Below are 16446 nucleotides of genomic sequence, written 5' to 3' on the forward strand. Positions count from 1 at the left end.
TTAAAACAATAATTATATTAAGGAAATTTTTTATGGTATTTTTAATTTTATATATTTAATGATTTAGTAATTATTAAGTTTATTTTTAAAGTCATCCCATATACCTACTAGGAGTGTCAACTCTATTATTTTTAGTGACAACATAAGCTAATAAAATAAAAAATAATATAATTAAGAATATTTCGAAAGTTATTAATAATTTCAAATATAGTAGGAAGAGCGATAAAATAATTATTCTACAATTCACTTCCATTTACAATATTTTAAAATAGTTATAACTTCCGGAATATGTCAAAAATTGTCATCGACAAGTCATTTTTTATTTTATAAGATAGTTATATATGCATGTTGTCATTTAAAATAATAAAGTTAACACACTTATAAGGTATAAAGAATGAATTAAAAAAATTATTATACTTGATAAATCGAGAAATATACGAATTGAAAAATACTGTAAGATTTTTCATACATTATTTATTGTTTAAAGAGAAATCGAGTGGATAAGAGTGGCTACCAAAAAAATTACCTGTATTTTGTAACCTCAATTTAACATAAGACATTTGAAAAACGGTTATTTTTTACACCAAAATAATATTTTATTTTTAACTTTAGGGACCGTTTATACATAGAAAATAAATCGTCAAGATTAATTTATTTTTTAACTTATAGTAAATAATATAAGCTTTATTTCAACATCAAAGTGATTCTTTTAATGCTAGCCACTTAATTTCTCTTAAAATAATAACTTTTTTATACATTTTTAAAGTAATAACTAGTGGTAAGGCACTCATACTAGTAATTTTTTGGTCTCACTCTTCTTCAGCCTAGGTATAAAAATGTTAATAACTTATGAAGTACTATTTCAAAAGTTGTTGTCGACCAGTTATTTTCTTAATTAGATCATTTTCTATTTTTTTGTATGTTGCCTTTAAAAAGTTCACATACTTATAAGATATAAGGGATTAATGGAAAAATCATTTTATAATTGATAAATGGAAATTCATATCAAACTAACAAAAACCAAAAATTTCAAAAAAACTTATTTTTTTAAGAGAAATTGAGTAGCTAGTGTTAAAAGAATCACCTGAATTTCTGAAGCTAAATAAAAAAAAAAAATTAATTTTTGTGCTTAAGTGCTACTTTGAATTCCCTCCTGTAGCCAGGTATAGGTCAATATTTACCAATTTTAAAAATCGTAATTTTTTTTAGGATTTCCACCATTTATGGGGAATGAGAGAAATTTTGGAGGGTAATGTTTTTAACTAGATTCAATTTGTGATTTTTTGACGTATTGTTGAGAAAAATTAGTCCAGTAAAAGCAGTAAAAAGAAATACCTTTTCAGTTTCACATCAAAGCTAAAAATTAAGTTCATTTCCTGATAACACTACTTTTAATTAACTAAACCTATAAGAATAAAAGAAAACATACCAATATATTTACTAACTATTGATAAAGCTAATCATAGTTGAGTAACCAATTTTAAATAACTTTTATATTTTATTCATCAATTTAATTTAAAATAATATATTTTTTCTTTTTAATAATAATTAAAATTAACAATTTATTCATTAAAATTAAAAAAATTCCATGATAAAATAATAAAACTAAATATTTTATTGTTTTTTAAAGAAACACAAAACAAAAAAATATTCACTAATCGTGTATTACAACTGTGCAACATGAATTTTATTAATTTATTAAACTATCTATAAATAATCAAATTACATAAAAATAAAGTACAAAAAAAAAAATTAGTAAAATAACTTAATTGTAGTAAAATATTTATATTAATTAATCAGAAGCATTACTTTGGATTTTTAAAATCGTATCATCTTTTATCTTTGTCATTTTGTCACGTAGTTCTAAAAAGTAATCCTACAATTAAAAATACTCAGTTAGATTTATAATAATACGAAAGCATGCTAAATATTAAAATATTTAAATAAAACATCCTATTATAGTATATGATAATATACAGTACCAGATAATTAAATATTAAACCTGACCTCTACATTTTTTTTGAGATTATTCAGTTGTTCTACATTATTTTTCAAGCAGTTGGTAGTTTTCATCTTAATATAGTTTTTTTCTTCTTCCATTTCAGATAGTCTAATATCAAATCATACAAATTAAATGTAGTAAAAAAAATTAGTAAACATTTTTATATTTTACATTTTTACAAAATTATCTCTCTCTTCTATTTTTGATTTTAATTCTAAATCATCAACAATTATACTTTTAATTTCAGCTTGAATTTTGTACATTTTATTTTCATTTTCTTTTTTCTCCTAAATAGTAAATTAAGCATCAATTAATTAACTACTGATAATTTATGCATTATTTTTCAAGCAATTACTTGAAAGTTTAGCAAATCTGAAAATAAATATATATTATATTGAAATATTTTACCTCAAATCGACGGTCTGTCAGCTCTAATAATCTTTTTTTGTCATCATCGCGCTCTGGAAGTAATCTCTCTATTACTCTTTTTAAATTATTATACTCTAGCACTACCTAATAAAAAAATAAAATTTCATATAATATTTACAAAATTAAATTTCAAATTTTTATAAATGCATAAGATTTAATATAAATATTTTCATATGCAAATTAAAAATTTTAACAAATAATAATAAGTATATTAAAAGATAAAATGAAATTAAGCTTAATTAATGTATACCATACTTGATTTATCTTTATATTTATAATTATTTTATACCTAATTATTATCAGGTATATATATATTATATATTAATTAGATATATATATATATATATATATATATATATATATATTATATATTAATTTCTAAATTTTCATATTCCGAAAACTCAAAAATAAAATTTTCTACTAGTTAACATTAACATTTAATTTAATTTATGTAGGGAAAAGCAAGGTAATATAGCAAGGTTTAGCTTCTACGATTTTTGCTGACTTCTGTAATTGGATGTAAAATCTAAAATTTACATGAGAACTGCTTTGATAACTAGCCTAAAACTACAAAATTTTTAATCGTCTCTTTCATCTTATAAAAGACGCAAAATATAAGATTTCCTGAAAATTATCATTTTTGACATCTTTTCTCAGTTATAGGGTAAGATGATGAAGACAATTATAAAACTTTGTAACCAAAAATATGATAAAAAAATAGGTCTCTTATGAATTAACAGGTATTAAGTACTGCTTTTAGAATATTTTTTATGTAAATTTGAACAATTTTCCTTAGCATACTAATACTGTACCTAAAGTGTTAAGTTCAAATTTACATCAAAACATGCTTAATTTGAATTTCTAACCACAATTAAAATTAATTTACGCGCACATGTGATTATATTAGCAAGTAATAATGAGTACCATACAAAACTTTTATACTAGCTAGGGAATACTGTTCTACTCTATATGATTGATTTAGAAAAATACTAAATTTGTACCCTGTCTTACCTGACAAATCTAAAAATTTGTTAAAAATTAAAATAAGACTTATAATAATATTTTTACAACTTACTGACTCTAGTTCTATTTTCACAGAGGCTAACTTTTGTTCTATATCCTTTAACCTTTCAGAGTTTTTATTTTTCAAATTTTTCAAAATTTCATCTACTTCTTTTAATGATTCTCTAACATGGAGAACTAAAACATTTTTATCTGCTATTGCATTTTCCAATTCTGGTAAAGCAACCATATTTTCAGCTAATAATGTATTATATTGCACAAATAATTTGTCTAGCTAAATTTTTATAAAAAAATAATTACATTTAAGGAAAATTTAAATACTTAGCTGTATTAACTATCATATATATTTTTTTAATATACAATTGTTATATAAATACAGTAGTAAAATAAGTAATAATCATTACTAAGTATTAGTTTTATTAATTACCTCCATTCTAACTTTTACAACATTAAGATCTTCAGAATATACAATGTTAGAATATTTAGTTAAACATTCTTCCTCATATTGAATGTCATGTTTCAGGCTAATTATTTCGGTTTCAATCATTTTCTTGTCCTCTTGAGTGATTTGTTGTCCATTAATACAGTCTTTTACAACATCTAATTCTTTTTTAAGATTCTCTATTTCTTTTTCTAAAAAAGATAAAAAAAAATTTAACATACAAATTTTTACACAATTATGTTGGCTGTATATTCAAATATATATATATATACAATTTTTAAACCATTATCTCAAAAGTTATCAATAATTTTATATTTGAGGAGAATGGTTTAGAAATGTCTGGAGATAAAAATAGTGACACTTGTGTTTCACCCCATCTGTAATTAAAAATAGTAATAACTTCTGAATTACTATGTCAAATGATATATACCATTTATTTTCTTAATTAAAGAATTTTCCAATAAATTGCAACATTTCTACAACTTTTTGAAATTTGTTAAAATTTGATTTTTTTTTATCTAATTATTCTGTTAAAAGAAAGTAAATTACATTTTTTCATACAACCTATGTTATTGACTTTTTATCTATGAAAATTATAAAGGCTCAAATGAGAGCATCTATTATTCAAATGTTCATAATCTCACAAAACAAAATAATATTTTTTACAAACAATGATATTCCTCCTATTCAAAAGGTGGGTTTTAAAATTCAATAGGGATAAAAAAAGTAATTATTTGAAAATATTTAAGAAATACAAGGTGCACAATAGTTAAACATTAAACTAAGTTTATATATTAAATTTGTCTTTTAAATTTAAAATTGTCTTAAATATGTTATACGTTACCAAAGTTAAACAAAAATTTTATTTTTGTGCAAATATTAATTTTTTATATTTTCATTAATATTCAACATAAATTATTTTTAGCTTTTGTGCAAAGTTATAGTGATATTAATCTTTGTCAAATATTATCTATAACTTGTTCCAAATATGCTTAGTATACTGTGCTAGTTTTTTTTAACTTAAAAATACATGAATCAGCAGATTCTTCAATAAAGAAATAATTAGAGACAATATATACCTCCTTGTTTTTAAAAATTAGCCTCCCAAAATTTAAAAGACTAAATTACTTTGATTCTCTAACTATGTAAACTAATATGTATTTACTAAATAACTGAATAATTCTGTACTATTGTGACAAATAATAATTGTTAACAGACTATTACACAGATTAATAAAAAAATTACCTAAATACAAACGCTCATCTTTTTTTTTGGCAATATACTCTTGAACTTCTCCAATACATATTTGGACATCTTTAATATATTTCTTGTTGGATATTATATCTTTTTGAATAGCTACCTTCATTGTTTTCATTTCCTATGCAAAATTATCTAATTATGTTAAATGATATGATACAAAACTCATATAAGTAACATAATTAAAACTTTACTTCTAACTTTTGTTCTTCTGTGTTATCGGTTAATGCAGCAAGTTCTTCTTGATATTCAGCTACTTCAGTTTCTAACTTATTCAACTCAGCTTCATCAACACCAAGTGTATTTTCTATATTAACCATAAATCATGTTAATCATTTATTACAGTAAATGTATTTATTTACTTTGAAATACAGGTGTAAATGTACTAACTATAGTTTTCTAACAATAGTTCTTCTTGTTTTTGTAAAAATTCTTTATCTGTTGGCTTATTCGTTCCTCTACTTTCAACTTGGTATGAGTTTAAAAGAAATGGTAGGTACATCTATACAAAAAAAATTTTAATAAGTAAATTTATAAAAATAAAAATTGTATCCTAATCAATATTAGGATAAATTTTACAACAAATTTTATCTTGTGTATTAATAAACAATGAGAGAACAAAGTAATAAATAAGTAAAAATATAAAAAATATAAATTTAACTACTATACTTTGAACTCCACTGTTTGTTCATAATCTTCATCTTCTATTTCATCTGGGTCAAGAATTGATGGATACAGTGTCTCCATTACATTAAACCGATTTTGAGTTTCGCACAACTCAACTAACCATAATAATAAACCCACAACTTGAGGGAATGAATGACTTGCATTTACTAAGAATAAAATTTAATGTAACAATAAAATTAAGCACAGTTGGTATCCACTGAAGTAAAGATTAACATTAAACACTTAAATAGATTAGTAATAATTTGTATCTGACAATGAGTGAAATCACTAATGTAGAACTCTAATACATATTTAAACAAATTTTTAAAAATCTAATTATATTCACTAAATATTACAAGATTTTCAATTTAAGTTATTATTTGTAATAGACTAGTTTTTAGTATTTCTAATTTTTTAAATCGTATAGTATATATTAAATAAGCTCTAATTTTATATAATTCAGAATAATGTTGGTATTTCTATTTTAAGCAAAGCACTTCAAAAATGGCCATTTTTATCAAAAATGTATGACTTTTAAAATAAACAATTGATTAAAAATTGAAAAGAAAATAAATTTTACATGTAATTTAACCCGTAGTGATTGAGTTTAGAAAAATTATATTGTCGGTAAGATTAATGTAAAAATTATTATCAATGAAAATTTCATAATGATCTATCCAGGTTTTAAAAAGTTATTTTAATAAAAGTAAAAACAAAAAATATCAACATTGTCTATTGGATAAACATTGTAATTTTATGTATATTCTTTTATTATTAAGATCGAGGAGAATTTTCCAAAATAAATTCTAACAAAATCTTCAGAAAAGATGATGATGTCTCAAGAGTATACATAGTGGGTATTTTTTGGGAAGGATGTCATTCTTTGTTTAACGCCTATGATGATAACTTGGTTGTTAAAACGAATATTCATGGTTATTGACAATACTATTGTGTCTTTTAAAGCTCAGTATTTTTAACACATGTAAACTTTTTTTTAAATAATATTAGCTACTAATTAATCATTAATTGTTATTTGAATACATTTAAGATTCAATACCTGTTATTAACCAAGATTTATCGACTTTCCCTTTATAATAGTACTTCTTCATAATTTTTGGAAGCTCTTCCATGTACTTTGTTTTATTTAAAGTTTGATTTCGATCAAGTTTATGTAATAAAAATTCACACATATCAGTAAACATTGTTGTAGTCATTGGACGCATATTACCATTATTCAATATATGACTCGCATTAGGAGTAGTTAAAAAATAATTTTGTATCTAAAATTAAAACAAAATATTGCTAAGTAATATATTGTAAATTTAAAATTATAAAAAAAAAATACTATTACTTTTTGAATTGCTGATTGCAAAAAATCTTTGTCAGTTAATGGTCGTACTTCTTTTCTATTCTTTACCACACCATAACTACTGTAACGTGACTCAGTACTTAATCTACGTGATCTGAAGAATATAATTTGTTATGATTAAAAAACAATTAAAATATAATGATATAAGCAAATTGTAACATACAAAAGAGACTATCCTTTTTTTTTATTGTTTTGGAATCTTGTTTTTAGTCATTATTTTAGTTATAAACTTAATTTATTGTCTTACTAAATTATTACTCTATTTACTTATTTTATTTTAAAAGGTAACTGTAGTACCCATATATTTCTTATTCAATTTAATAGATCTTAAATTAATAAATTCTTATTTCTAACAAAAAAAATATAATAACATTTTTAAAACGTTTTTAATAAAAATAAAGCACATTTAAATATTAAATTGTTTAACTTATTAAATAAAATACTTCATAAAAACAAAAGTATTCTCCTAATTATACTAATACTTGACTATATAAATATATTTTTCATTGAAAAAAATTGACTTACTTATAACTAGAATTAATACCAGGTAAATTTGGGTTTAGTCCTGGGGTAACACATGGTGTGGATGCAACTAGATTGATTCCAGTCATATTCATATTTGTAGTAGAACGTACTATGGCATGTTTAGTTGTGGATGGCTTTTTAACTGTAGATGTCCATTGTTTTGGATCATGTGCAGCAAGATTATCTGAAGACAATGACTTTTTAGAAGAAAACCCTGGTTTCATAAGCATCGACTTTTTTTCAATACCACGACTGTCTCTTTTATTCAATCTGCCTCGCAAAAAAATAGAATACAATTTAAATAAATTAACAAAACATGATATAAGTATTAGAAGTTACGTATTATTTATATCACACATTCACATGAAATTTATAAATCAACATTACTTTAATAGTTTGTACAAATACCTTATATCACTACCATCAAATGAACTTTGTCTTCCAAAAGTAGAGCCCCCAAATGTGTTTCGGCCTGCAGCAGATGACCGCCTGCCACATGATGCTTTTCTCATAATAGAATGTTTTTAAATAATTTTTATTGATTAAAATCAATATTACCTTAAACAAATAATAGGTAGTTAACAAATATTAAAGTTTTTTAAATTAATATACAGTTTTAATTGTATATTGTACTATGTTTAAATCTACGAAAAAACCAAAAATAATAATAATTAAAATCAACACTGTAAATAATCAAAATTACTTTAATTACTACTTACAAATTTCTAAAACCCCTACTGATACAATGTATATCTGAGAAAATACGACAGTAAATATACGTTATCTTTCGAGTTTAAATTTCAAACGTTGTTACAGTTGTACCAACTCTAAACAATTATTGTTAGGGAGGGAGTAACAAGTTGAGAAAACAAGTTTGTCTCCCTTATTGTTCACTAAGAGCGTCATTAAGATAGACTAACTAATCGACAAACCAATGCTAGTACTCTGCAATTAGTAAAACCAACATGTAAAAATCAAACTTATACCTACCAATATTTCAATATTCAATACATACACAATTACACTTATTTTACCTGTGGTAAAGAGCATAAGGTGATAACCTTTTTGTTTTGATTTATGCAACTTAGAGAAACACAAACTATTTTTTTATAATTTATTTCTTCAGCTCCCCTACTGTACTGTGTCACAGGTTTCACAAATCCATTGATATACCATATCAAATATTCAGTTCATTCGCCTATCCTCTCTAACTTTAAAAATAATTCTAACGTGCAAAATAAATCTATTTTATGAAAATGAAGTTAAGTTAGACTTTGTAAGTTTGTGCAGATACCAATGAAGTCTTATAATTAATGACTCCTAAAGTTATAATTTTGATTAAAATCTTTTAAAAATTAGCCATCACTTTAACAAAAATAGTCAAATACCTCCTCCCCCCAAGAAACGTTTTCTGTGTCCTCAACTGTTGTAACTTAACATTGTTATACAAATTTTTTTAAGAATATTACTTATTTTTAAATGTACCTTAGATAAAATTTGGATGGCTTTAAATATGTTGACAAACCTAAAATTATAGTTAACTACAGTGTAATAAACCAAAAATAAAAAGAAAGAAAAGAAATAAGATGGTAATAGAATAAAAGTAAATAATTAAATAAAATATAAATAAATAAATGATTATATTAACTATATGATTTTTTTTTTTAAATTAAAATTAAATGTCTCGTCTATAATAATTATTATATGATTTACATATTAATTGTTTCTCTTATTAATTATTAATTTTCCTATTTAATTTTTATTAATGGTTTATTACGCAATAGATTGTTAGAGATTCGAAAGCATAGATTAAATTGTATTTACCTTACGTCCTGTGTAATGCAATAATATTTCAAATAATCCAATGTTGATTTTGATATTAAACGCACTACATATACGATTTACACTATACGTCATATAGTCCATATAATTACTTACAAAAACTATTCAAAATTTTAAATAATAAGATTTAATTACATAAAGTCTACGACTGATCTTACTTGTAAATGATTCTAAACACTCTATATTTTATTATAAATATAATTTAAATTTTTTTTTACTTATTGATTTTTTTACGTCTGTTGAACAAGTATTTCTTTTAGAGAATATATTTTATTGAGAGATCGACACCAATATTTCTTAAATTTTCCTCTGGCCTGGCCAAAACAAAATTCAAAAATATTTATATCTGTGTAAAGAATTTATCAAGGCGGAATTGTGGTGGCCCAATGTGTCGGGGCGATAGAAAGCACCTTGAAAGAATGCGGCACAAAATCACCAAGACAAAAATTAAACATTGCAAATATACTCGTAAGTTTCTCTACGTTGTCTGCCGGCGCACAGTGGGACCAAACGCTGATTTAGCCGGCCAAAAGTACCATTTTTAAATCAACTAATAAAAATTTTTTTTTTAGCAAATTTTTTTTATTATATCCTTATAAGGTCATGTACAAAAATTCAAGGCCAAAAATTGATATAGTAATGGTTGGGTGCTATTTAAATATCATAACACTGTATTTTTTTGTTTTTTTTCTAGGATTTTTATTATTTCTTCAATCATTTTTTCCTTTATTTTTTAAATAAAGTTTTTAATGTAACATGTTTTAACATGTAACACAATCTGATTAAACAGAAAAATGTTTTGGTAATAATAGTATTTTATTTTATGTGTATTATTAAAAACTTTATTTAAACTTAATTTTAACGAATCATTAGTTTTAATTACATCTAATTTTTACAACTTTTAAGCTGATAAAGTTGATCGAACTGATAAAACCAATGAAATGATTAAAATTACAATTTTTACAAAAATACACGTTTATTATAGGGAAATTCTATGTGCAGGGCTCAAATGCAATCTGACGCAAAATTTTTTTTTTTGTAATTGTAGCTTAAGAGTTCTTCTACAACGTGCATGTATTGGTGTAATCGTAGTATTGCGTAATTTTGAGTTAAACTCTTTAAAAAACAATGTAAAATAAGTATTTGCTTTTTTTTGTGTGTAAAAAATTATTAAAATTAAAAAAAAAAAGAAATAAAAATTTTTTCTTAGTAAATTTGAAAGCCGATGACTTTTTAAACATTTTAAATTAAAAAAAAAAAAATTAAGGTTTTTAATTAAGCAGGAAAAAATGATTGAAGAAATAATAAAAATCCTAGAAAAAAAACAAAAAAATACAGTGTTATGATATTTAAATAGCACCCAACCATTACTATATCAACTTTTGGCCTTGAATTTTTGTACATGACCTTATAAGGATATAATAAAAAAAATTTGCTAAAAAAAAAATTTTTATTAGTTGATTTAAAAATGGTACTTTTGGCCGGCTAAATCAACGTTTGGTCCCACTGTGCGGCGCTATGTTTGTTAAAACAAAGACATTAGCAACGAGACTAGCTACCCAATAAGAAAAGCTCACAATAATTTTTATTATTAAATAAAATTTAGAGTTGGGTTGGATTTATTATTAAAATAAAAAAATTTAATATTTAAAATATTATTTGATATTTATTTCCACAACAACAAAAATAAAACATTATTATTTAATAAACAAATTAAATCAAATCAAAAGATTTACCAAAACAAAATTCACTTTAAAATTTCTGAGTGTCTTTTATTTATTTTTTTTTAAATATTCCAAGTCCAAATTAATCAAAAAAATCGACCAAGTCCCGGAGATTGAAATCTTGAATAGAGTGTCATAGATTTTAAAATCGTCGAAAGAACTGGTTTAGACGGGGGTAAACGTGTTGCTATATAAATCATTTCTAAAAAAAAATGATTGTTTTTTCTCCTGAATTAACAATTGATTTTTACAAATATAATCAAATTTTATAATAAACTCAATTGAGTAAATCTTTTTAACAACTTTGTTTTGATTGGTACATTTAGTTAAAGTAAATCATTAAAATTAATTAAGTTCTCAATATTTCAATTATAGAATCTTTTCAACAAACAACAAAAGTTCCTAGGAAATTATTACTATTACTTCTATTTAAGTTATCTATTACCATAAAAATGCAAAAAAATATTGAGCTTTTCTGATAAATTTACAATAAATAGTAATTATAAAACTTTCTGACTGCATATTGATCTTAACGATACAATTTTTTTAATTGTCATAAAATTTTCTATTTAATTATGTCAATGTCAAACTTACCAATTGAGCTAAAAGTTATGGTAAAATAAATTTTTTTTTTTTTTTATAAACATTTACAACAATCAACTTTAAACGATTAACAAAATTGGTTAAATATGTCATTTTCCTTATTTTTAACTTATTAATAATCAAATTAATATTAAATATTATATCAAATCAGTATTAATTTAAAACAATTTTTTTTGTTCTTAATTATTTTTTTTTATATGTAAAAACTATTTTTTAATAATATTAAAACTTAGAAGTTATAGAAAAAGTCTAATTGCACATTTTAAAACATCGCGAAAAGTTGATTTAGAATAGTATATTTTTGTTTCTGATGGAAGTTCCTTGTAGTCCAGTGTATAAAACTTATAACTTTGTTAATTGTTATAACTTTATCAAAAATGACCAAATCAGTATATTTTTTTTTATTTAGATGCATGTCTTTATCTATCATTTGGTTTTTTTTATAAATCTAACCCTTTACCTGCCCACAAGAGGGATTCAAAATATTAACTTTTTTTTTTTTAGTTAAAGTAAATCATTAAAATTAATTCAGTTCTGGATATTTCAATAGTAGAATCTTTTTAAATATCAAAAATTACTTAGAAATGATTACTATGATTTCTATTTAAGTGTTCTATTACGATAAAAATGCAAAAAATAATGAGTTTTTCTGATAAATTTACAATAAATAATAATTATAAAACTTTCTGACTGCATATTAATCTTAAAAATAACATTGTTTTAATTCTCATAAAATTTTCTATTTAATGATTCATTCTAGTCAACGAAGGAGTAATTTTGCAGAATAGCAGAAAAAATTCCCAACAAACTTTTTTTTTTTTTGTTTTAATTAGGCAATTGGTGGATTATTCCAAAAGCAACATCAACTCTTATTTCTTTAATTATATCATGATTAGTAGTTCTTTGATTTTAAAATATAATATTTGAATATATACTAATTATAATTATTAAATTTAGTATGAAATTGATATTTAATATTGTAATTTAAACGGAGAAATTATAAAAATAATAAAGAAGTTATATTTTGCTTTACTTTTACGTGTATAAAAATTTAAAGGGCTTGATACAATAATTTTCAATAAAAACTGTTTGTTACTATAAAAAAATGCACTGGACTACAAGGAACTTTCATCAGAAGCAAAAATATACTTTTCTAAATCAACTTTTCGCGTTGTTTTCAAATCTGCAAGTAGACTATTTCTATCACTTCTAATTTTTTATATTATTACTAATTATATATATAAAATAATAATTAAAAGAAAAAAAAATTTGTTTTCAAATTATTACTGATTTGATTTTTAATATGTTAAAAATAATCAGTCCAAATTTTCAATTTTAACCTATTTTTTTGGTTCTTTAAAGTTGATGAAAAATTTTTGATAAAGATTTATGAAAGTTTATAGTAAAATAAATTGAATATATTACCATAACTTTTAGCTCAATTACAAGTTTAAAATTGACATCTAGGCCAGTCAACAAAGGAAAAATTGCGGAAAAAATTTTGTTTTTTTAAAAGTTGAATTAAAATATGTATAATGACATACTAATAGTCCTCAAGATTGGAATTGAGCTTTTTTTTTAAATCCTCGCAAAAGTTCAAAAATATGAGCTTTCTTAATTTTCTCAAAAAAAAATATTTAACTTACAAAAAAAAGTTTCGCACAAAAGTTGTTTAAAAGACAATTATAAATAAAAATATAATCTTATATTTTTTCATTTAAACAAATATTTTTCGAGTTACATTACATTTAATATGAGTAATAAAATTTATATTCCATTTTTTTCATTTTACGGTTACTTTTTATCATGTTATACTTACATTAGACACAATGTTATAAATGCATATGTGTGTATGTGTGAGTTTATTTATTTATTGTATCATTAAAGTGTAGTGTATATTGAGATACAACCGATAGAGTAGGTAATTGATTTGACGCTATATTATTTAAACCCAACTAAACGCTAAATTGTACATTCCGAAATAACAATCATATTATGTCAATTGCCACCGGAATATCTGGTAATATTTTTCTTTTTCTTTGCCTTAATCCCAACTACTTGGGGTCGGGCACCCTTATCCTAAGATTCCACTTGACACGATCTCCCACATCTTCTACGCTCACATCAGCTGTCCTCAAATCGCATTCAATAGCATCCCTCCATCTCTTTTTTGGTCTTCCTCTATCTCTTCTTCCTTCAACATTCATTTCTATAACTGTTCTTACAGCTTTCGATTCTTCTTTCCTCATACCATGACTAAACAATCTAAGTCTATTTTCTGTCATCTTATCCACGATTGACGCAACACCTATACTTCCTCTTATATGCTCGTTCCTTATCCTATCTTCTCTAGTCACTCCACTCATCCAACTAAGCATTCTCATCTCTGCTACACTTATTCTCTGCTCTACTTTCTTATCAACCGCCCAACACTATTAACCATACATCATAGCTGGCCTCACAATTTCATACTAAATTTAAAAACTATAATTAGTATTTATTCATATATTATATTTTAAAATCAAAGAACTACTAATCAGGATATAATTAAAGAAATAAGAGTTCATGTTGCTTTTAAAATATTTCACCAATTTCTCTAAAGGAAACACTATCTACAGATTTGCATCGAAGCGTTTCTTATGATAGTGATTTTAATCACTGTCAGATATCATCTATACTTGTCCCATCTATGCCTCGTCCACACTGTGCCTCGACCCCACTGTGCTACCGTTTTTTTTTTATATTGGTATATTTTTACAATAGAACACTTGTTATAAACTAAAAACAACAGGAAACTAGAATGTAACACAGGAGCGCCAGAACAATTTTTTACATGAGGTGGGCAAAAATTTAATGACTAACACCAGATCCCTTTGATTGTTACTAAGCTAAAAAGCGGGTTAAGCTATTTTTTGGTAGATTTTAGTGATCACATAAAAAAAATTCGTAATTTATAAATTTTAGTTAATAATACATATTATTAGCTTCGATGCGAAGCTGAGAACATAATAATTTTACTATGATGTGTTCATTTATTTACGTCAAAAGATCACAAATCATATCTTGTTGAAAACATTACCCTAAAAAATTGAACACTTTTTCCTAGTTCTCCGTAAATGGTGAAAAACTCTAATAATTACGATTTTTAAAATCGGTAAATTTCAACATTTTTTTTACTTTTTTTCTAAAAATTGTCATAACTTATTGAAAAATTAACAAAACAAAATAATTTTTTTTTATATTGAAATCTTATGCATTTCCCTTTTATTTGATAGAATATTTTTGAAAATCTGATCCTTTACCTGCCCACAAGAGGGATTTCAAAATAACAACTTTTTCAACTTAACTTTTGAAAATGTTTGGGAAATACTGAGTCCTTTAAACATATATCAAATTAAAGCTTATAATAAGTACCATAAATTAAAAAAAGAAATTGTCTTTCCAACGACTTATCTTCTACGCGCAAACGACTGCCGTAGTTAAAAAAATACTATTTTTGTGTTACAATTTTTGATTTTAAATTTTCAACCTTAAATTTCTATAACTTTTCGAATAATGTATAGATAAACACAAATTTTTGTTTCTAAATACATTATATACACACCTTTCATTCAACATACTTTTTTTTTTAAATCGGGCAATTTCCCCTTATACAGAGGGGCGTTCTTGAAACACACATATAAAAAGTAGAACTTTTTCAACTTAACTTAGGAAAAATTTTCCGAAATACTGCGTCCTTTAAACATATGTTAAATTAAAACTTAAATTATATACTATAAGATAAAAAAAAAATTCCCGACGACCTATCTGCTATGTGCAAATGATCGTCAAAATTGAACAGAAATGTAATTTTCGTGTAAAAAAATCAATATTATTTTGGTGCTTAAAACTTCCATAACTTATTGAATAATAAACGAACATAAATATTTTTTTTTATATTAAAACCTTATGCATTTCCTTTTATTTGATATAATATTTTTGAAAATCTCATCCTTTACCTGCCCACAGAGGGTTATTCAAAATAGCAACTTTCTTACAAAACTCAACATTTTCAACTTAAGTTTTGAAAAATGTTTCGGAAACACTGCATTTTTAAAACATGTGTCAAATTGAAGCTTATGTAATGTACTTTAAATTAAAAAAATTATCCCGACGACTTATCTTCTATGTGCAAATAACTGTCGTAGTTAAAAAACATGCTATTTTTGTGTTCAAATTTTATTTTAAAATACCTTATAAGGGTTTGCCATAGTAATGAGTTCACCAATAAATATAAAATTTACATGAATCTAACTTACGTTAAATATAAATTTATACTTATTTTGATCTTTTTACCTCTTCAAAGTTAAGAAAAGTTTTTTTGATTTTTTAAAAATTTATATAAAAGTAGAATTTTTGAAAATGTTCAGGAAATACGGCGTCTTTTAAATGTATGTGTAAAATAAAGCTTATTTTATGTACTAGAAGTTAAAAAACCCAGCACAGGGGGGTCGCGGCACAGTGGTGACGTGGCATAGTTGGATCAAGTATAATGATATCTGACAGTGATTAAAATCACTATCAA

The 16446-nt window shown here is 23.7% G+C and overlaps 1 protein-coding gene across 5 annotated transcripts in view; it reads right to left on the minus strand.

The window, feature by feature from the left end:
* Nucleotides 1-1648: 1648 nt before the first annotated feature.
* LOC126895039 (kinetochore protein NDC80 homolog) overlaps nucleotides 1649-16446 on the minus strand; it is a 20780-nt gene continuing 5982 nt past the window's right edge. The window contains exons 1-15 of one of the 5 annotated variants that reach the window (XM_050666496.1): nucleotides 9538-9556; nucleotides 8122-8271; nucleotides 7714-7983; nucleotides 7171-7282; nucleotides 6877-7099; nucleotides 5823-5986; nucleotides 5544-5655; nucleotides 5348-5460; nucleotides 5142-5274; nucleotides 3882-4087; nucleotides 3507-3728; nucleotides 2411-2515; nucleotides 2174-2289; nucleotides 2008-2110; nucleotides 1649-1876 (exon numbers count right to left, since the gene is read on the minus strand). In XM_050666496.1, coding sequence (XP_050522453.1) covers nucleotides 1793-1876; nucleotides 2008-2110; nucleotides 2174-2289; nucleotides 2411-2515; nucleotides 3507-3728; nucleotides 3882-4087; nucleotides 5142-5274; nucleotides 5348-5460; nucleotides 5544-5655; nucleotides 5823-5986; nucleotides 6877-7099; nucleotides 7171-7282; nucleotides 7714-7983; nucleotides 8122-8225 — 2067 coding nt within the window. In that variant the 5' untranslated portion in view covers nucleotides 8226-8271; nucleotides 9538-9556 and the 3' untranslated portion in view covers nucleotides 1649-1792. Of the gene's footprint in view, nucleotides 1877-1982; nucleotides 2111-2173; nucleotides 2290-2410; nucleotides 2516-3506; nucleotides 3729-3881; nucleotides 4088-5141; nucleotides 5275-5347; nucleotides 5461-5543; nucleotides 5656-5822; nucleotides 5987-6876; nucleotides 7100-7170; nucleotides 7283-7713; nucleotides 7984-8121; nucleotides 8397-8432; nucleotides 8571-9537; nucleotides 9557-16446 lie in introns of those variants that run through there. The other 4 variants (XM_050666494.1, XM_050666498.1, XM_050666497.1 and 1 more) reach the window with 4 other exon arrangements.

Source organism: Daktulosphaira vitifoliae, unplaced genomic scaffold (genome assembly GCF_025091365.1).
Source record: "Daktulosphaira vitifoliae isolate Bord-2020 unplaced genomic scaffold, ASM2509136v1 Scaffold_1, whole genome shotgun sequence".
Lineage (NCBI taxonomy): Eukaryota > Metazoa > Arthropoda > Insecta > Hemiptera > Phylloxeridae > Daktulosphaira > Daktulosphaira vitifoliae.